This window comes from Hemicordylus capensis, chromosome 2, assembly GCF_027244095.1.
Source record: "Hemicordylus capensis ecotype Gifberg chromosome 2, rHemCap1.1.pri, whole genome shotgun sequence".
Lineage (NCBI taxonomy): Eukaryota > Metazoa > Chordata > Lepidosauria > Squamata > Cordylidae > Hemicordylus > Hemicordylus capensis.
The window spans coordinates 350,499,625-350,522,166 of record NC_069658.1 but is presented as its reverse complement, the minus strand read 5'-3'; the positions used below and the strand labels follow the sequence as shown (position 1 = coordinate 350,522,166).

At 42.6% G+C, this 22,542-nt stretch overlaps 1 protein-coding gene across 4 annotated transcripts in view; it reads left to right on the top strand.

Moving 5' to 3' along the window:
• Nucleotides 1-22,542, top strand: part of JADE2 (jade family PHD finger 2) — a 246,434-nt gene that overhangs the window by 68,707 nt on the left and 155,185 nt on the right. For all 4 annotated transcript variants that reach the window (XM_053296802.1, XM_053296799.1, XM_053296800.1 and 1 more), the window contains exon 4: nucleotides 2,370-2,527. In XM_053296802.1, coding sequence (XP_053152777.1) covers nucleotides 2,370-2,527 — 158 coding nt within the window. The remainder of the gene's footprint in view (nucleotides 1-2,369; nucleotides 2,528-22,542) is intronic.

The following is a 22,542-nucleotide window of genomic DNA, read 5'->3' as shown; positions in this document are numbered from 1 at the left end:
TAGATTGTGAGCCATTTAGGGGCATGGTACAGTCTTTTTGTTTCTTTGCTATGTAAACCACACTGTTAGAAAGCATATATGTTTAATATATTAGGATGTATTGATGTTAGAAGCTGGATCTTGGATCAATCACCCATGCACTGGTTATGTAAATATGTTCAGTACTTTAGCCCAGTGATCTTCACTACTTTTAGAGTGGGGGCTGCAGCCATTGAGAGGGCTTGTTCCATGGAGGGGGTGGGTGGAGAGCAAGGGCAATGGCCCTGACTGCAGTGGCAGTGTGGGGAAGGGGAGGGAGAGAGAGAGAGAGAGAGAGAGAGAGAGCTCATCTGGGGACAGGAGGAGGAGAGCGAGAGAGAGAGAGAGTGCACTTGCAAGTGTGGTAGACATGGAAGCAGCAGGGGCAGGAGATGGACAGTGTGCATGGTGAGAAGAGGAAGGGGCAAGCAAGAGAGTGCACACAGGGGCAGGAGAAGGAGGAGGGCAGCAAGAGAGAGCGTGCACGAGTGTGGTGGTGGGGAGGAAGAGTGAAAGAGAGCATGAAGTGGCAGGAGGAGGGGAGCAAGAGAGAGAGGCAAGCCAAGGGCCACCATTGGGGTCTGGGTGGGCTACCAGTGGTCCACAGGCTGCGCAACAAACAATAGTGCTTAGCTAGTCCAGAATGCTGCCAGAAGAAGGTTTATGGGAGTGTGATGATATGTGAGTGAAACACCTATTCTGCAGCAGCTTCACTGAATTCTGGTTTGCTTCTGAGCCATGTTCAAAGTGCTGGTGTTAACCTTTGAAGTCCAACTTGGCTTGAGCCTGGAGTACTCTCTGTGCTCATCTGAACCTGCCCAGGCTTGAAAATAGTCTTCACACATGCTCTTTGGCCTGCTGTTCTCTCAAACCCGTATTGCAGTGACCAGAGGCAGGGCTTTCTTGGTGGTGGCGCTGTGCCTGTGGAGTGCCGTCCTTGGGGATTTTATAGCCTTGCGTGTACAGTGGTTTGCAGGCACTCCATTGGAAGCAATTGCATAAATACATGGGCAATTATTAGTGATGTGGAGCAGGAGTAAACAGACACATCATTCTTGAATTACCAATGTATATGCCAATTCCCATTGATTGCCTTGAGCAAGTCACTATCCCTCAGCTTGGTTTACTTCATGGGGTCAGTACAATGCTAAAATAGCTCTCTGAACTATCCTTCTGAGGATGGAAAACGTTCCTTGTTTCCTTTGTCTCACCCTTTGTGGTCTTCTCGTCTCTGGACTTTAGCAAACTCCTCAAGGCAGAGGGCTGTCTTTTTGCTTATGTTGTAAGTACCATCTATATTGATGGCCCTGTGTAATACATCACAATAGCACATGTAGCAAACAGCATAAACAACGTAAATGTCATATCACTGCTACCACATTTAATAAATAACAAACCAGAATCATCTGTACAGTATAGTGGAGCTGTGAGTATCCTCTAAGGAGCAACCCAACTATTCTTTGGCATTAAAAAAAGAGTTCTCTGGAACAGTTTTATTACATTATCTATAAGCCTAAGAGGATGACTTATCAGAGAAAACAGTTGCAGTTAGTCAGGTCTTTGTGGGTTGGTGTGAATAGCTAGAAATCTCAAGAAAACAATGAAACGGAAAACAAACAGAAACTCTAACTAGGGTTCAGTGAAGACTCCCTGTAGTCATGCCAGTACTTCTCCATGATCAAGAAAACTGTGCTGATCGATGTTCTCCAAGAACTTCTGAGACCTTCTGGGATGAAGATATTCCCCTGAAAGCTCTCTTTCATGCAGTACCAAGTATCTTTCTCTTTTCATCCTAATTCTTCCTTCACTGTCAGTTGTGCTTAACTGGCTCAAGTTCCCGTGATTGAGGCTCTCTCTGGCAACATTCAAGACTGATGTAATAACTTGGCATGTCATGTATATGCCCTTAAAACCTATCATGTATAGATCCCTTAAAACCTATCTGTTTGGCCTGGCCTTCCAGGGTTTTTAAACTGCTGTAAGCTGTTTTAAATGGTTGCCCTGGTTTTCCAGGGTTTTTTTAGCTGATCGAATGTTTAACTGGTTTTATTCAATTTTTACAGTTTTGATTTTAATAGTTAACTGGTTTTAATTGTTTTTATTCTGTTGTAAACCATCCTGAGCCATTTTGGAAGGGCGGTATATAAATCGAACAAGTAAATAAAATAAAAATAAGTAAATATATAGGTGTTAACCAACTCTTGCTGAACACTTTTCTTCAATCATTTAGACTAAGGCTTTCCCTAGATAAGTTGCTGAGGTTAGTAGAACCCTAAGCATCAGCTTCCAAAGGCCTAGTGTTCCATTCATTTGTGTCCCCTCTCATGGGCCCACTGTCTTTTTTCGTCCAGGTTTTTCGTACTGATCTGATAACAGCCATGAAGATCCCAGATTCTTACCAGCTGAGCCCAGATGAGTATTATATCCTTGCGGATCCCTGGAGGCAAGAGTGGGAGAAAGGTGTACAGGTGCCAGCAAATACAGAAACAATTCCTGAACCAGTGGTTAGGTAAGTAAGCCTGATGCTGGTGGTGGTACTTTTTAAAAAATGGTTTATCCGCACATGTAGTGAAATGCATCCATTGTTTTTTCCCCTCTCAGGCCTGACACCTGTAGTTCAGTGCCATTGTTGTACCTCTGTGTTTTGTTGCGGAACTTCCAAAGTCATTTTTTAAAAAAAGAAATGGTCTGTACCATAATGTAAGGTGCAATACCTTGCAAACTGGAACTTGGTTAGAATTTGGTTTGAAAGCAGGGCCATGATGTTTAAAAAGCATTAATCCCATTTGTAAAGGATACTGTGATGGGAAAAACTTTTTCTTTTTGGAGACCAGTAAGTGTCAATTTAGAAGGCTGAGCCTCTGTTGGCTGTCTCTAGGGAGATCTGATTTCTTTCCCCTCAAAGCTTCTGGTTAAGGGCTATGAGGAGTTCAGTCTAACTGTCGCTTCAGCTGCCTTGGACTCTGATCTGGAAGGTGGAACCAGCTGTTATCCTGTCTGTGCTGCTGTTAGGATGTGACCAGTTCCTGCTCTTATTATGGCTGAAACAAAGATGTGATTGCAGGTATAACATGATGGTTAAATGGTATTTGGCGATATAACTCGAGGATGTCATGTGCCCCTGAGAATGTATCCTGTGTGTGAGGAACACAGGCTCACCCTTTATTCCATATAATCTTCATTGAGTCAGGCATCTAGTAGGTAGCCGGTAGTTAGGTAAAAGCCTACTATATGATGCTTACAGGTTGCAGGCTTTATTGTGCAGAGGTGGATTAAGGATAATGATCCCCAGCTTCAGCTATGTTTTTCACCTGAAGTTAATCTGAAAAGTGTTTGAATGCAATGGTTAAGTGCCCCCCTCTTCTCACCAAGGTCTGTTTTGTAAAGGTCACATCCATCCAATGCAGATAGAATTGCACTCTGCATAAGGATCTTCAATCCTCTCTGTTCTCATAGTGTCTCATCACTACATAGGGCTAGTTAAGTTATTCAAAAGTTTTCTCCATGCCATGCACTCTGATTGTCCCCTGGGTTGCATTCTCATGGAGAACCTAACCTCTAATCTACGCTGTCCAGAGTTGCAGCTGTAGCTTCTTGGAAGTAATTCCCATAATGGCAGATGAAGGTGTGCTACCACAAGGGCGCAGATGCTGCCACCAGAAATGGGTGGCTATATCCTAGGGAAGGCTCATCGTGGGGACAGAGTTTGAAATGTCTTCACTGACAGTAGACATCTCTGTGAATTAAAGAAGTATATCCTAGTGATATGTATAAATTTAAAAAAGTAAAAATAAAATAAATAAATGTATACTTGCATAAGTGAGCTGTTGACATTGAAGGGTGCTCTGAGATTTGTTAATCTTGTGGGTGTTGAGTATTCTTCCTTTTTCTATGGCGTCTTTAGATTGGATATTCAGTGCTTTGTTACTCCAATAACCCAGCTTGAGGCTTCATGGTAGATGTAAATCTAAATAAATAATTGTTCAAGATCTTGCAAAAGAGTTCTGGCAGACAGGGACATGAATTCAGTGATCTTTTCTCAGCTTCTTAAATGCTGAATCTTGAATGGAGGAGGATCCCATTTGAATTAATAGAAATGAGTTTCTGCACATGGCAGCAAAAGTGACTATCTTCAAGCAGAATTAGGCCCAGAACATCCTTTCCCGCCCCTTTTTACCATTTCTCTTCCTGTGGTTTTTTTTAAAGTCAACCTTAATAATCACATCAAAGATCTTGGGGTTTTCTGTGGTTAAAAGATGTTACCTATCATTTTAGAGACCACGGTTAATCTGCAAAAATCAATGCTTTAACAGAACTCAGGGGAGAACTTTAAACACATTGAGGTGTTTTCAGATTGCATGCAGGAAATTCCTTTCCCCCCCCCCTCCTCAAAGGACGGAAACATTTCAGTAAAGTCAGTAACTCTGCCTGAAGCACAGCTTGCCCGGCAGTGACAGCAGCAACAGCTGTTGGCAGAGGAAAGTTATGAAATAAACTTTTGTGCCCTCGTCTCCTTCCGTAAGGGTGGGAAAAGAAACTGGAAAACAACAAAGCTTTAATAGGGAATCTGAATGCCTCCGAATGAAAGTGGTTTTTTAAAGAGAGGAATTTCACGTTGATTTAATCCTTAAAGAATTGCTCGGTGGAAAATCTATTTTTACCAACTTTGATACACAAGCAGGAGTCATAAATGTCCTGCTCTAGTGCTGAACGTTGATTTTGGTACTGTGTCAAGATGAAAAGTGATAGCTTGGTGTTGCCTGGGCCGGAGGTGCCTATTTAAAGCCAGACTAAACGAATTCACATTTTTGTAAGTAGGTTTTGCAGGCAGGCAGCTTGTTTAACACGATATGCTCTTTTGTTCCATTGAGGATGCTGAAGACTCTGGCCTCAGTCCAACTTAGAGGTAGGCTCCCATAAGTCCACTGAAATCAAGTCTTAAACATAGCTAACTTGATGTTGGATGGAGGCCTCTGAGGGCAGTGGAACCTGTCTAGGGTCTTTGCTGTAGAATGTTTTCGAGGGGAAGAAAATTCTATTGCAATGCCCAGCATTCTTCTGAATAAGGAAATGCATATCAGCATATAATTGGTCAGGCACTCATTCCCAGTGCCTCAGGGACCACTATTCGGAGGAGGGCACTGCAAGGAGTTATAATATCTGCTAGTCATGCTGGTTAGAGGCTACCTGCATGTTCAAGGGCAGGATCCCTCAGGATACTGTTGTATGGGAGCAATGGCAGGAGAAGGGGCATGCATTTATCTCCTGACTATAGCATAGGATAGTGTAGTGGTTAAGAGTGTTGGACTAGGACCAGGATGACCCAAGTTCAAATCCCCATTCAACCATGAAACTCCCTGGGTGACTCTGGGTCAGTCATGTATCTCTCAGTCTAATCTACCTCACAGGGTTGTTGTGAGGATAAAAACAAGCATGTATACCACTCTGAGCTCCTCAGAGGAAGAGTGAGATATAAATGAAACAAACAAACAAACAAATAAATACGTGGCGTTCTAAGGCATCTGGTGCGTCACTGTGGGGAACAGGGTGCTGGGCTAGATAGGCCTTGGGCCTGAATCTGATCCAGCCAGGCTTTCCTTATCATCTTTTGAGTTTGAGCTGGGATACTAACAATACAGCCCAGAATCCTCTTGCTTTTGAGAAACAGGTGATCCTAGCAAGCCACTCTTCTTCCCTGCCTGTTGTAAACATCAGCCTGCTCAACTTGTCATTGAGGGAGGCCACCAAGCTATCTGTCTCTAGGCTGCCTGCTCCAGGTGCTTCCAGCACTTGGCTCTTGGCCTTCTGTCTGGACACAGAGGAGTGTCTATCACTGTTCTACATGACATGTTCCTTTGCTGTTTGCTGTGGACAGGATTCCTGGCTTGTCTGTACTTTTCTCATCTTTCCTATTTCTTTTTTCTATTCATCTGTACTTAGTAATGGCATACTGAGTTTATTCTAAACCAGCATGGAGGTGGAAACCAACAGCTTCCTGTGTCCGTAAAGCAGATGCAGTTAAGTTGCTTAGTGTTTTCAGTCAAGTAACCACTTTTAAATTAGTTTACTTTTTCCATTTATATCCTGCTCTTCCTTAGAGGGAGTGTGACTCCGTTGGTTCTTTTGGAACCCTTGGTGGCATTTGATACCATCAAAAACCACACAGAAAAAATATTAAGGCAGCTCCGTTCCTGTTTAGGCTTTGAAAGAAGGAATGAGATCACCTAGCAAGACTGTTTCTCAGTTACAGCCATGTTTTAAGGATTGACAACCTGGCCACTTTGCCTTGGCATAAATGACTGTAGATAGTGCAGGGCAGTGGAGAATCAGGACTGCAGAATATAAATAGTGTCACTGTTGGATGTCTTTATGGCCACAAACAGGAAGGAGAGACAGGAGATATGTGAACACATTGTTCCTTCTCTGAGTCCCCCAGGGTGCAGTCATTTTCCAGGTGGTGTTCATGTTCTATCATATGTTAGATAAAGTCACATTCAAAAGGGAAGGCAGATTCTTGATGCAAAGTTTATGACTTCTGGCCAGAAATAAGGCTTTACACATTTTGCTTTATGACACCCCGCACCCCTCAACATTCTGCTCACATGACACCCTGCAATACATCTGTTTTGTTCAAAAACAAGCTTCACATACAATGGAATTCAATGGATATACAGTGGATGCATCCAGGCAGACATTTAACAGATGCCCCTGATGAATTTCTGCCTGATGCTTCTCTGATCAAGGTAAAGTGTGGGTGCATGGAGCCTCATTTCTAAAGCCATCATATACCAAACTGTACAAAGTCTTCACATCTTGCATGGAGCAGAAGTTAAGTTGGGAACCTTAGCGTCCAATTTCCTTTTTAGTTTAGTGCATGTGTGAAAATCTAAAGCAGCTTAACTCTCATTTTAAACTGAAGGTTTTTGGATTACTGAATTTCCAGGTGTTTAAAAAAGGAAAATCAGATTAGAAGCCATGGGGAAGACCTTACCCAAACCACAAGGTAAAACATCCTGATGTTGAACACCAAAAACTTTGTAAAACCTTCAACTAAGATAAAGTCACACTTCCCCCTCACTTGAAAAAATGAAATTAGTGGATTCAGTAATAGTGTGATCCCACCTCATGACTATTCAGAAGTGGATAAGGACACAACAAGAAGCAGGTAATTTGTGTTTTCTGTAAATCTGCACTTCATGTTTTCCTTAAAAAAAAAAAAAAAGCAAAACCACACACAAACAACAATTACAATTAAAAACAACAAATTGTTTAACAACCATGTCTGAGACTACAGATTTTCTTCCCAGAAAAATTCCTATAAACTTCACAGTTCTCCTCCTTGATTTAATTTCCTTCAGGATGGTGGTATCAGCAAAATAGTGTAAAAGCTGTACACAAGTGACATAGCCATTCACACAGACGCAGGCACATGCACAGACACCCACACAGGGGCACACATACACTGGTACATACACACACACACACACACACACACACACACATGCATACACACTTCACCCATTCCAGCGTGCTCCTCCCTGTCTGCCCTGCCCCCAGGACTCAGATGGCCTCCACGCATGTGCAGACTCCACATATGCGTGGTAGCCATCTGAGCCCTTGGGACAGAGGCCGTGGCACTCGCCTGGGAACACCGGCTTGCCAGGGCAAGGCGCACGCCCAAATGGGTGAGGGGTGCGTGTTGGAACAGAGCAGCGGGTGGGAGCATTCCCTGCCAGCTCTCCCACCCCCAGAGTTGAAGTGGCCTCCGTGCATGTGCAGAGGTCATCTGAGCCCTGGGGGCCAGGGCAGCTGGCAGGGAATGCTGATTTGCCAGGGTTGGGGACTGGGGCAAGGTGCACACAGGAATGGGTAAGGGGCACACACCAGAATGGAGTGGCAGGCAGGAGCTGCAGCAGCAGGGTTGGGGCAGGTGGAGGAGTAAAGTGGTGAGTCAGCCACCATGTTTATTGTGCGCAACAATTCCGGCACTATAACCTCCAACTTGCTACTGCACAGACTCTGTTTGCACCAAAAATACATTTTTCTGTCTCTTAAAACCCAACTTTGAGGATCAATTGTAAAATAGTAATCAATTGGGTCCCAGGGGATATACAAAATGCACTTCTTTGACATGCAGTATAAAGGCTGAAGCTATGCAAGTAGACGACCAAATCATTTTAATAGCGCTTCCTCAGTCTGAAAAAATGTTGCCAGCCCTTTAAACACCTGTTCCAAAGAGCAGAACCTTAAACTGCTCTATCTAAGACCATCACCAAATTTGCAGGGGAGGTGTATCTTGTCACCTAGTGAATGTGTGCTGATGGCCAGGCAGATTGGACAAATGGTTTTGATTTTATCAGCAATAGAATGTTCCGAGCCTATAGTGGTGGAATGTTGAAAACAGTCTCCAGCTTAACTATACTGGCACAATCATGCCAGTATAATTGTTCAAAAACAAGCTTCACATAAAATGGAATTTATGGGGAGGGTGGGGTTTTCAAACTCTTCTGAAAGATTCTTTCAGATCTTATAAAGTCAGCCTTCGTTTACTAATGATAGAACTGCTGTAGGCAGTTGTGATGTTGCTGTAAAACGGCTTGCTTTTCATAAAGGTGAAATAGCTATATTGTTGGCCTTTCAACAGTCACTTGCATTTTTATTCTTCAGAGAGTTTGTCTAGGCTGATTGAAAAGGGTGAATCGAGACTTCACAGCGCTTCTACTTTTTGTGCTTCCCTTTTAAATAAAAGGGTAGAAGATTTGGTTAATTTTGTTCCCTCTGAAAATAGCCACAAAATTCTCTTGCTGCACAAGTTGTGGAAAATCCCGCCTGTTGTTTGCATGTGAGATTTTGCAGCTCAGAAGAGAGGACCAATTCCCCATACGACCTCGCAGCTATTCCCCTTGCAGCCTCACAGTCGTGACCGTAGGTGGGCAGGAGATAAGAGTGGGTGACTTAAGGTACTTCTGAATGAAAAGAGCAAGGGCATTTGGGACAGCTGTACCAGCTATGCCAGGTCCCAGGTTCAGTCCCGCACGTCTCTAGGGACGGTTGGGTAAAACACCTTTCAGAAACTCTGGAGAGCTGCTGCCAGTCAGTGTAGACAGTCCTAAACTGGATGGACCAATGGTTTGGTTGAATATAAGGCAGCCTCTTATGTTTGTTTATATATAGTTTCGTGGCAGAATCGGCAATCAGAGATCTTAGTATTCTCCTTCTTGTAAGATCTTAGTTATAGTCTTCCTCTTATACTTTATGTTTTAATTTGCTTCAGTAATCAGTGGCAGGCCTAATACTTGCTCAAATGAAAATGGCAGTTGTTGCCTCTTGGAAGTCCCTTTAAAAATGAAATGAAATGAAACAGTGCAGTGTCTCTGCGTAAGTGAAAACGAATGCCATAGGCTTTTAGCCAGCAAGGGGAAGAATGCCCTGGACTCTGTTGTGCTAATCCTGTCACTCTTGACAGTGATTTACATTTGAAATTCCTAAAGGGGAAAGGAGTTGCTCAGAAGTCTGGAAGCCACAAACAGAGGCAACAGCACATTGTGACACATTTAGGAAATCATTCTACTGCACGCTATAGACAAATCACCTTCCTTTAGATTGTGACCAGATAAGTTTTTCCTAGGAGGGAATGGGCAAAACAAAATAATTTATTATGCTGCTACTCCTTCCCTAGCAATTGTGTTTGGGTTCTGCAAGAAAAGTTTTGTTTTTCTTTCACTTCATTTTTCAGCTGGGTTATCATAAATTAAAACCCTGTTTCCCTGGTGCCTCTTGGTGTGTTTATCCCAAACCTAAAATTAAATTGCAAGATGTTTTCTAGTACAGAATACAAAGTTAAGAGTAATGCAGATAGTAAGCGTTTTGGTTTAAACATATGTCCCAGGGGGAAAATAATTCTGAAAGTCAAAGCTATCAAGAAATAATATACTTGGACTTCCTTGGACTATCTTGACATAGTATATTTAGACTTCCGAAAAGCTTTTGACAGAGTTCCCCACCAAAGGCTCTTGTGTAAACTTAGCAGTCATGGAATAAGAGGACAGGTTCATATGTGGATTGGTAACTGGTTGAAGGACAGGAAACAGAGGGTAGGAATAAAGACAGTTTTCACAATAGAGAGATCTAAGAAGTGGGCTCCCCCAAGGATCTTTACTGGGACCAGTGCTCTTTAACTTATTCATAAATGATCTAGAGATTGGAGTAAGCAGCAAAGTGGCCAAATTTGCAGATGACACTAAATTATTTAGGATACTGAAATCCAAAAGATATTGTGCAGAGATCTCTTTGAACTGGGTGAGTGGGCGACAAAATGGAAAATGCAGTTCAGTGAAAGCAGGTATTAAATGATACATATTGGGGCAAAACTCCCAACTTCACATATGCACTGATGGGGTCTGAGCTGTCAGTGACTGACCAGGAGTGAGATCTTGGGGTCGTGGTAGATAGCTCATTGGAAGTGTCGACACTGCATAGCATTTATGAAAAAGGCAAATTCCATACTGGAGATCATTAGGAAGAGGATTGAAAATAAAAATGCTAATATTATAATGTCCTTATGCAAATCTGTGGTGTGGCTACATTTCAAGTACTGTGTTCAGTTTTGGTCACCATATCTTAAGGAGGGCATTGTAGAACTGGAGAAGGTTCAGAAGAGGGCAACAAGATTATCAGGGGCCTGGAGCACCTTCCTTATGAGTCAAGGCTACAGCATCTGGGGCATTTTAGTTTAGAAAAGAGGCAACTACGGGTAGTCATGATAGAAGTGTATAAAATTATGCATGGAGTAGACAGAATGGACAGAGATAAATCTCTCTCCCAACATTAGAACCACGGTTCATCCCATGAAACTGAAGGCCAAGAAATTTAGGACCAACGAAAGGAAGTACTTTTTCACAGAGAGCATAATTATTTTATGGAATTCTGTGCCACGGGATCTGATGATGGCCACTAGCTTGGATGGTTTTAAAAGAGGCTTAGTCAAATTCATGGAGGACAGGTCTATCAATGGCTACTGGTCTGGTGGCTATAGGCCACCTCCAGCATTAGAGGCAAGATGCCTCTAAATATCAGTTGCAGAGGAGCAACAGCAAGCGAGAGGGCATGCCATCTCCTCTTGCCTGTGGGCTTACGTAGGAACAAAGGAAGCTGCCAAATATCAAGTCAGACCATTGGTCCATCTTGCTCAGTATTGTCTACACAGACTGGCAGCAGCTTCTCCAAGGTTGCAGGCAGGAGTGTCTCTCAGCCCTATCTTGGAGATATCAGCGAGGGAACTTGGAATCTTCTGCATGCAAGCATGCAGGTGCTCTTTCAAGAGAGGCCCCATCCCCTAAGGGCAACATCTTACAGTGCTTACAGTGGAATAAACACTACATCTTACAGTAGTCTCCCATTCATATGCAATCAGGATGGACTCTGCTTAGCAAAGGGGATTTGCTAATTTGCTCTCTCCCACACTTCTGCATAATTACTGCGGAGTGTCAGAGGGTGGTACTGTAGCTTCTAGCTCAGCAGGGATCAAGTATCCTAAGGGGGAATTGGATTCCACCTAATCCTGTATAGCTTCTTGCTTTGGCCTAGCTTCTCAGTCTGAGCAGCTTGCCATTCAGGTAGCGGTTGAGCTGCACAGACCTTCCTCCCTGGCTTGCATGCTTCCCAGATACTGTGCTGTGTGTTCTGTGGGACCACTTGTCTTATCCTGCTGAAGTTCTATTATTTGGTTTGCTGGGGAGGGCGCATGGGAATGACAACTATAGTCATTAAATTAAAGTGTATCACTTAAATCAAGAAGGAGAGACCATAGCTTAGTGGTAGAACATCCACTATGCAAAAGGTTCCTAGGCAAAAACAAGTTCTCATGTACTATGCAAAAATAATAAAGTTTATTATTATTATTATTATTATTATTATTATTATTATTATTATTAAAAGTCCCAGGGAAGAGGTGCATACTTGACATATTTGTTGTCCCAGATAAATCCAGTTCAAAAGGATCTTGGATAACTAGCTTGGAAAAGGTTGGAAGCCCCATGACAACATACGAGTAGATAAGACTGAGCTGGCTAGACCAGTAGTACAAGGCAGCTTCAGATGGAGGAAAATGTGCTGTTAGAAGCATGTTTCTGCCCAGTGGGAATTTTCTGAAGCAGGTGATAAAAGCCATATTAACTTGTTTTGGAGAACTATATTGAAAGATTTCAAAATGCGTTGCAGACATTGCTGTAACTTTTTGGCAGTTTTTTTTCTCTGTATAATGTGTGCGTCATTATACTGTTGGTAAGTACAGTCTCTGGGTCACTGAGCGGCGGTGCTTGAATATTCACACTCGACAAGGTGTTACAACAGCATCAAGGTCCAGTGTGTTTTAATTCTTCATAAACAGGAATGTTTGGTGTGAACTCTCTTCCTGGGAGTGACAGGATTTGAAATAGGTATTCCCTGCCATTCTTGGATCTCACATTAGTACACAGTGTCTATTGGATTTCCTGTGAATTTATACACAGCAGGAGAAAAAAGAAGAAAGAGGTCTTCTCATTGGCTGGCTTCCCAGATATTGTTGGCTCAGTGCTTTTAGGAGTTTCAAAATCAGGGCTCATTTGGCCCTCATTTTAGTAAAAGCCAAGCCTTTGGAATGGAAAGCACTGGAGTAGCACACATGGAGACTCACTTCAGCAGAGGGTGACCAGTTTTGGCTAAACTTGATAGACAGCCATTAGCTGAAGTCATTTCAGACCCTATCCCACAGCTCTCTAGCATTAGCAGAGGACTCAGGAAGAGGGAGCAGTCAGCCTCTCACTCAGCATTAGGATGAGAGATACAGGTGGCCCTCATTATCCATAGTTTCACATATCCGCAATTGGGTCTTAGAGACCCAGTTTCATTATCTACTGGTAGAAAAATAGGCAAAATTCCCCTATCTGTGGTTTTGAGTATCCAGGAATGCACTGGAAATGACTTCCAATGTCATTTCCAGCCACCATTTCCCCATTCTGTGACTCATTAAAATAATTTTTTTTTTGGTGGTGGGGGGAATATTCAACCATTTGGGCAGCGGGGGGGGGGATTGCTGGTGAGAATAAGGTATTGTCCTTTTCTTATCTTATTTTTGCCCTCTTGCTCTTTTGACCCTTTCTGGGGGGCCTCAGTTCCCATTGACTCAAGTTTTCATTATTCAGGATTTCCATATTCACGCCTATAGGCGAGGACAGAACCCCCATGAATAATAAGGACCACCTGTACTCAAAAGGGACGAGAATTCCTTTTCTGTTCCAAGTGTCTTGAAAGCATGGTATGAGGTGACTGGACAACCCTGCTCTTGCTCCAAGTTCCAGGTGACTTGTGGGAGGGAGCTATTCTTTTCACTTTCTGTCAGGTTGAGGGCAGTCAGAAGTAGCAAGGAGAATTCTTGGTGTTTCATATCCCTACCCCAAAAAGCGTAGCACAAAGTGAGAGAATGATCCCTGCCCTTCCTCACACTCCTCATAATTCTGTAGATACCTTTTTGTGCCATTTTGTGTCTAGAGACGGTCACCGAAACAGGTGTTAAGGATGACTTGGTAGTGGGGTCTGTTCATGCATTATTATTATTATTATTACATTTATATCCCGCTCTTCCTCCAAAGAGCCCAGAGCGGTGTACTACATACTTGAGTTTCTCTTTCACAACAACCCTGTGAAGTAGGTGAGGCTGAGAGAGAAGTGACTGGCCCTGAGTCACCCAGCTAGTTTCATACAGAGAGGCATGTGGACGAGGAAGGTCTCGTCCACATGCCTCTCTGTATGAAACTAGCTGGGTGACTCGGGGCCAGTCACTTCCCTTTCAGCCTAACCTACTTCACAGGGTTGTTGTGAAAGAGAAACTCAAGTATGTAGTACACCGCTCTGCTCCTCTGCTGTCAGGGAGAATGAAGGTCTCTGGCAAGGAGGACATCGGTCTGAGGAAGAGGGAAATGCTCCTTTAGAAGGGACCCCTTCCATGGATGATGAGTCCTCCAGCCTTGGGGGCGGGGTGCCTCTGGGTACCAGTTGCGGGGGAGTAACAGCAGGAGAGAGGGCATGCCCTCAACTGCTGCCTGTGGCATCTGGTGGGCCACTGTGCGAAACTGGATGCTGGACTAGATGGGCCTTGGGCCTGATCCAGCAGTGCTGTTCTTATGTTCTTGTGTTGCCCGTCGCAAATCTCATGCATGGCAGCTTTCATGAGTAGCTGCCCGGGGAAGCAGTGGCGGCAGCAAATGAGAGGCCTGCCTGTTAACCCAGAGGAAGCATGGCCTGCACTGGGGCTGAATGTGAAGGGCAGGTGGGTAGCAGAGAGGGCAGCACAGCCTCCCTTTCCAACCCGGAGAAAAAATGATTAGGAAAGAAACCGTGCAAAAAGTGGATACTCAGGGACCATGAAAATTGCCAGTAGTTGCAGAAACACTGCTAGTACTGCATGAATAGCCAAAAATCTGTATGGAGGAAAAAGGCAAGACACATATGTCCATATAACAATCCTTGAGATGCTATATTATAGGTCAAGGGTAATGAATAACAATACCAATCAGTAATCTAGAGAAACTAGAAAAAGTAGCAACGATCTAGCAGATAAATCTGCACATGCATATAACCAAATATTACAACTCATTGAATAAATCAAATGTCATAACAAGGAATGAATATACATATCAACAAGCACGTGGATATTGCAAAAAAACCCAGCATGAATGTATACAAAATGTATACTAGTCCATATGAAGAATAGTAAAAAAATGAGAAAACTCTGACAATGATGAAAATTCCTAAATGAGTGACAGTAACACTAATATTGTAGATAATGTCTGAGTATGCATGTAGAAGAATATAGCATCACAAAAAAGGACAGAAACTTCTTCTTAAATGAAAATGAAGCCTTGCCAAGCTGGAAAAAGTCCTATGAAAGAGTCCTTATAGGCTAACCCGGGATTCTTGAGCCCATTTCGGATGATCCTTCATCAGAGAACACAACCATTCTGTAACAATAAAACAAACACTAGCGAGTCTCCTGACCAAGGACTTACATAGATAATCGTAATGATATTAATAGCATCCTCCCCCTTGTACACAATCTGATACATACCACCTTTCCTCCTCTTTGAGCTTAAACAGCAATAATAGCTCAAAAAACCAATCTTTATAGAGGCAACCTTTCCTCTTACATCTTATTGAGGGGGAAAAAACTTACTAACTGCCTCAAGGCTTGAGAATATATAGTCCGGCATCAATTAAGATGCTTCTAATCAGGTGGAGCCACCTATAAAGTGGTCTCCCAAGAAAATGATGAAAACATTAAGGCACCAGCTGTATACTATCATCACATTCATTAAAGATGCAGCTTTATCTTGCTTTTCACATTGTTGACACTATCATCCTGCTAAAACTGCCAAAGCAGTGAGCTGAAGGATGCAACTTGTTTTACTTTTCAGATCATTGATATATCATGCTGTTGAAAAAGTGTTAACAGTTAACTATATAAATTGCAAAAACCACTATCTGCAATAACAATTCTAAAATGAATTCTTTCAAATGTTGTAAATTACAACAACGCATGTAATATATAACTTATAACATCTTCTTCCTAATTGTAGGTCAAAAAGCTCCCATATACAGATGATAAATGTCAACCAAATTCATATCAGTAGAGCTGATATATACAGCTAACCTTCTACAGTAGTTATATAGCAAGATGAGAAAATTACAAGAACACTGACATATCACATGCCGAATTAAGCCCATATGGGATAACTGTGTTCAATCTGTATATAAAAGTGGATTCCATTCTTAGCAGTAATTGGTCTACATTCTCATGCCCAAATTTCCGTGGTTGGTATTTGTAAATTACACTGAACCTGATGTCTTCAGGGGAATGTTGGAAAACCCTGAAATGTTCCATGAGAGGTGCTTCCAAAACCATATGTTTAATTCTGGAGCGATGTTCAAGAATTCTAGTCCTCACTGCCCGAGTGCTTTTGCCCACATATTTTAAACCACAGGGGCATGTGATCATATAAATGATGTTTTTACTGCTGCAGTTGGCAAAAAATAATAATTTGACCATCCGTTTCTCCCTGGAAATATATATTTCATCAATTTCCACAGCCAAAGAACAAGCGGCACAATGGCCACAATGATAAAACCCTAATGGAGACACATGCGATGCTGGAGTAACACACATATCAGCTTTAACCAAATGGTCTCTAATATTTTTAGTTCTTCTGAAAGCAAAAATTGGTGGTAATGAGCAACCCGGAATATCTTTAACAATGCGCCATTCCTGGCGAATAATTTTTTTGATCTTAAAACTCAGAGGTGTAAAGTCTGAGGACCATATAAGGTGGTTCGTTTTTCCGTTATTATAAGGTCTCTCTTCCAACAGCCTACCCCTTCTTTTTCTACTCACTTTCATTTTGGCTGCAGTGACCGCCTGTCTCGGGTACCCTCTGTCTAATAGGTGTTCCGTAAGTGTTTCAGCCTCTTTTTCAAAATCAGAATCATGAGTGGCATTTCTCTTTAAATGTAAGAATTGACCATACGGGAGTCCTCTGCGCAAATGGTCAGGATGCCAAGATTCATAATGGAGCAGCATATTCTTATCCGTTGGTTTACGAAAAAGTTGGGGAAAAATGGACCTGTCACATCCTATGTTGATGAAGGTGTCCAAAAATGCTATTCTATAAGGATTCGAAGCCAAACTGAATTTGATAGAAGAATGAATCTAGTTGATCCATTGATCAAATTCAGTGAGTTTCTTGCAATCCCTAAAGATCAAAAAAATGTCATAAATATATCGTTTATAGAAAATAATGTGCTCAAAAAAAGGATTGCATTCTCGAGATAGAATAGTGGCTTCTTCTAATTCGGACATGAAAAGACAAGCAAGGCTAGGAGCCATAGTATTGCCCATGGCAACCCCCTTCTGTTGAAGGTAAAATTGTTCGTTAAACCTAAAGAAACTTTCCTCCAAAACAATATCTGCCAACTCCATAATGAAAAAGGAAGGAGCGTCCATGTTGTCCCTTTTGTCCAAAAAGTTTGAGATTGTAATCCTAGCTTCATCCAAAGGAATGTTGGAATATAGAGACACTACATCCAAAGTAACCAGTATGCATCCTTCAGATACTTGCATGCCTTCCAATTGGTTAATAAGATCTTTTGTGTCTTTTACATATGAAGAAATGCGAGGAACAAAATGTCTGAGAAATGAATCTACAAAAACAGATAGTGGTTCCAATAAGGAATCACAGCCTGACACAATAGGGCGGCCGGGAGAGGAGACCAAACTTTTATGAACCTTAGGAAGTATATAAAAGATTGGAATGCGTCCATAGGGTTTTATCAGAAATTTAGCAAGAGACTCTGAGATGAGATTTAAAGATACCCCTTCTTGCACCACTATTTTAATCAAAAATTTGATTTTATCAATGGGATCATTAGGGATCGGTTTATAAGTAGTGGTATCTGATAGTATGCAGTCAATTTCCTTCTGATAATCCTGAACATTCATAACCACGACCGCACCCCCTTTATCAGCTGGCTTAATAATGATAGACTTATCTGATCTTAAATTATATAATGATTGCCAGTCCTGTTTTGAAAAATTGTTATAACCACTTCTACCTCTCCTAATGTGATCTTCCTGTAAGGAGCTTATTCTAGTCTCTATTTGCTTATAAAAAACTGCTATGGCTGGGTCATCAACGTTAGGACAAAAAGTAGACTTAGTTCTAAATCCCATTTTATCTGGAACTCGAGAGTCACCAATTTTTTTCCGTAATTTCAATAATCTGGTCATCTTGAATAAGTCTTTTTTCAAATTAAAATCATTATGCAAAGGTTTTGGAACGAAATTTAACCCCAAATTAAGGACCCGAAGTTCCTGTTGGGTCAAAATCCGAGAACTCAAATTAATTACGGCATCTTTCTTCACGAGCGTGGTCCCCTGTCTCTCTGAAAAGGAGATTGGGCGTACCCTCTCTTTGTTTTGGCAGCAATATCCACGTGCTTGTTGATACGTATATTCATTCCTTGTTATGACATTTGATTTATTCAATGAGTTGTGATATTTGGTTATATGCATGTGCAGATTTATCTGCTAGATCGTTGCTACTTTTTCTAGTTTCTCTAGATTACTGATTGGTATTGTTATTCATTACCCTTGACCTATAATATAGCATCTCAAGGATTGTTATATGGACATATGTGTCTTGCCTTTTTCCTCCATACAGATTTTTGGCTATTCATGCAGTACTAGCAGTGTTTCTGCAACTACTGGCAATTTTCATGGTCCCCGAGTATCCACTTTTTGCACGGTTTCTTTCCTAATCATTTTTTCTCCTATTTGGCGTGCATCCTGTTTTTTTTGCTATTCCCTTTCCAACCCGCCTAGTGGCCCAAAGGCAGGCACTGGGGCCAAAATGCGAAGCGCAGAGAGGGCAGCACAGCCACCCTCTCCGGCCCGCACTGGAGAACAGGCAGCGGAGAGAATGGCACAGCCTCCCTCTTGGGGCCCGCCTGCTGGCCAAGTGACAGGCTAGTGAGCAGGTGGGGGGGGGAAGGGGGCGGGGGGCCAAAAAGCGGAGGAGAAAGTGGGGGACAGGGGGAAGCAGGAGAACTAGAGGCACAGATGCTCTGTGCCTAGTTCAGCTAATTTTCAGTATTTCTGCTTCTCCATAGAGCTGTACAGGCTCTGAAGCATATAGCAATGCATGAGTGTGGCAAAAAAACCCCACACCAGACAAGATACAGTATTGACTGACATCCAGATTAAGAAAGTGCTGGTACTATGTGAGATGGAATGGTGCTCTCAATGCCTTCAATTAGTTCATTGTCAGTGATGGTGCATGGGGGTGCAGTGTATGAATTTCGATGACCTCTCCTTCTCCTACAAGCACTCTGTGCCACACAGAAATATGTCCCTGAGGTTGTGCAAACCTCGGGTACATATTTGTGTGTGAAACAGAGTACTTCTGGGGGAAGGGGATGTAATTGAAAATTGACCCCCTTCCCCATATGCAGCATAAATTAGGAAGCTGTTTGGAGGCGGAGCACCACCGCTTCTCATGTAGCATCAGCGCTTCCTTAGTCTGGATGTCGGCCAATGTCCTTCAGGCAGCTGTAAATGAATGCATAGCTGTTTTTGTTGATGAATTCATTCTGGGAATATTTGGTCACTTTAGATAATTTATCCCAGTTGTTTGAATGTTTAGTAATTTTGCTTTGTCTCAGGTCTGTACAACTTGTAACCCACCAAGATAAAGAAAGCCTACTAGCCATATATGACCAATAACACCAGAGCCTCTATAACTTACCTGCTGTAACTTTGCTGCTTGCCTGGGCCTACAAAAATAGGGAGGGCTGTCAGTTACCTGGCAGGCCTCAATATATTGTGGTTTGCTGCATTCAGCATGGTGGCTCAAAAGTGACACAGGCCTCCTTATTCCCTTTCTCTCAGGAAGGGCATCCTTTTAAGCAGCTTTGCTTTAATAGTAGGCTTTCTCAAATGTGAATTGCTTCATTTTCTCAAAATACTGAGAACACACTCTCTATGTTCAGATATATTGGCTGACCATTGTGAATTGTCAGCAACGTACCTCTGGATCAAGAGTATTATCTAGTAAAATGATGGCTCGTTTGGTGGCAACCCAAAACTCTAGAATCCAGGACTCTGGAACATACTCCCAAATGAAATCAGAATCTCTCTATTTCTGTTTTTAAATGACTTTTGAAAACACAACTGTTTCATCAGGCTTTTTGTTTATGATGTTTTAAAGTTTTATTGATTTTAATTTTAATTTTTTAACATGATTTTTAGGTTTTAGTTGTCTGGTTTAAATTGTAAACCTCCCTGAGATTTATGTAGGGTGGGGTAAAAACATGATAAATAAATAAATAAAAGGTTTTCTATTGGTTGGTCTGTAGCAATCCTTTCTCACCCCTTAGGGTTGAGAGTGGAGACTTGCTGTCCTTTGAAAAGGTCCCAAGTCCCTGCATGGCCCAATTTAGATGGGAGCAGCCAATTTTTGGACTGATATCACAAATTAGCATGCAGTTGTCCAAAAGCGTGCAAAAATCCTGCTATTTTGGAAATGCTTATCTGAGGCACTGTGAACCAGACTGAATTGTTTCAGCTGCTGGCATAATAGAATAAGTGACCTTATAGAACTTTCAAATAAAATCTGTCTGTCTGTCTGTCTATCATATTTATATACCACCTAAAACGAAAGTCACTGGGCGGTTTACAACAAAACAGTAACAAGTTGCTCTAGTAAGAACTAATCAGCCTACTTTCCTTTCACTGTCTCTACATCTGGACTAAATTTGGTGCAAATCGAGGTCCACAGGTTAGATCTCTTGCGCCTCAAAAGTTTATGGTTCAGCCATCTTGAATCAGGGTAGATGACATCATCACGAACTAGACCACTGAGATGTCCTTGTGTGTCATTCACTACAACTGTACCTAATTGGGTTCAAATCAGTTAGACAGTCCACAAGTTAGCTCACTTGTGCCTCAAATGTTCACGTATCCGCCATCTTGGCATCCAGGCATTGCGAAGTTGATGCGGGGGACACACACAGAATCCTGGGTGATCTCTTAAGCCTATTGGAAAGTAGGCTAAAAACATGTTAAAACATTTCAACAATTTAAAATTTAAAACAATGTTAAAACTATTAAAAACCATCGAACTATTAAAACAGTATCTGATGAAAAGCCTGGGTGAACAAATGTGTCTTGACTGCCTTTTTAAGCAGGTGTCTTCCTCCCTGCAAGGCTTCTGGAAAATGACATTTTGTGTGGAATTCCTCCGGACTGTTCAGATCCAAGGCTCACACTAAGGTTGATACTGCAGATCTAAGGATTTCCCCATTTACAGAAGTACAAGGCAAGGTGCCCTCTACTTCCCTTGTCCTTTGCCCTTTCAGTGGAGCCTCGGAGAGGAGCTGTTAAGAAATCTCTAGGGATCTTGGAGATCAATACAGGATGGGATAGCTGCATTATTAGTTTGCTGACAATTTTGATTTCATTTCTTAATATAACATACAAAAACAAGGGTGAGAACTAGAAGGGATGAGGGGGGAGGGTAAAAACATGGGATTGAACATATGTTGTGCAATCCAACACCAGGGTTTCTGACCTATTGGGGCTGTGTGCATGTGAAAGGCAGCCAGCTGATATTGCGGGGGCAAACAGTTGCGCAATGACTTAAACAGTGTGTGGCCATTTCCGAAGAGCTCCTTCTATTGTTTCCAGTGGAAGTCGTGCAGTGGAAATGCCTGCATGCTGTTTTAGGTCATTGCCCAAGTGCCAACTCTGCAACACTGCCCAGGCTGCCTTTCACCTGCACAGCAGAAACACCGGCATTGGATTGTTCAGAGTGTTGGCTTTGGTCCCGTTCTCAACCCCACCAAAGTGCAGCACAAAATGAGAAAATCATCCCCATCCTTCACCATTGCTGTGGATAGCATTTCATATCTCAATATATAGAGACTGCCTCAAAAATCATAATAAACATGCCTTGAAAGGTTCAAATGGGTCTGTGTTCTTTGCTGAGTTAGGAACATAGGAAGCTGCCATATACTGAGTCAGACCATTGGTCTATCTAGCTCAGTATTGTCTTCAAAGACTGGCAGCAGCTTCTCCAAGGTTGCAGGCAGGAATTAGGGATGTGCATGGACCGGTCCGGAGCCCATTCTAAGGGCCTCTGGACCTGGGGCCAGTTCGGCGGTTTGACGCCAGAGGGAGGTGAACCTTTAAGAGGGGAGGAGGGTGTACTTACCCCTCCCACTGCTTTTACCCCCTCCAGTGCTCCCGGTTCTTAACACATTTGGGGCAGTAGGGTACCTCCCTGCTGCCCCTTCCCCCGATCCTCGCAAAAAGCTTCAAAAGGCTGACTGTGCGTGCGCATGTGCACACACAGCCTCTTGAAGCTTTTTGCCAAGGAACAGGGGAAGGGGAGGCAGGGAGGTACCCTGCCACCCCCAAATGTGTTAAAAACCGGGAGCCCTGGAGGGGGGAAAGCGGCAGGAGGGTTAAATAAACCCTCCCCCACCCTTAAAGAGCCCCCTTCCCTAGTGCTGGACCGCAGAGGTGCGGTTCCATGCACACCACTAGCAGGAATCTCAGCCCTATCTTGGAGATGCCAGGGAGGAAATTTGGAACCTAGATGCTCTTCCCAGAGTGGCTCCATCCCCTAAGGGGAATATCTTAGAGTGCTCACACTTCTAGTCTCTCATTCATAAGCAACCAGGGCAGACCCTGCTTAGCTAAGGGGACAAGTCATGCTTGCTACCACAAGACCAGCTCTCCTCTTCATATAAGTATACATTTCTGGTGACATTATTTATTTCTCCAAGTTCTTTCTGGGCACTGACATCCCCCAGCATGAGGTTCTCTTCTCCCTGGTAGCTTAGTTTCAACTGTCAGTTCATCTCTGTAACTTATAAACTGTGGGTCTGTTGTTTTAATTTTTCTGTTGTTTTCTTGTAGTTTATAACAAAAAAAAA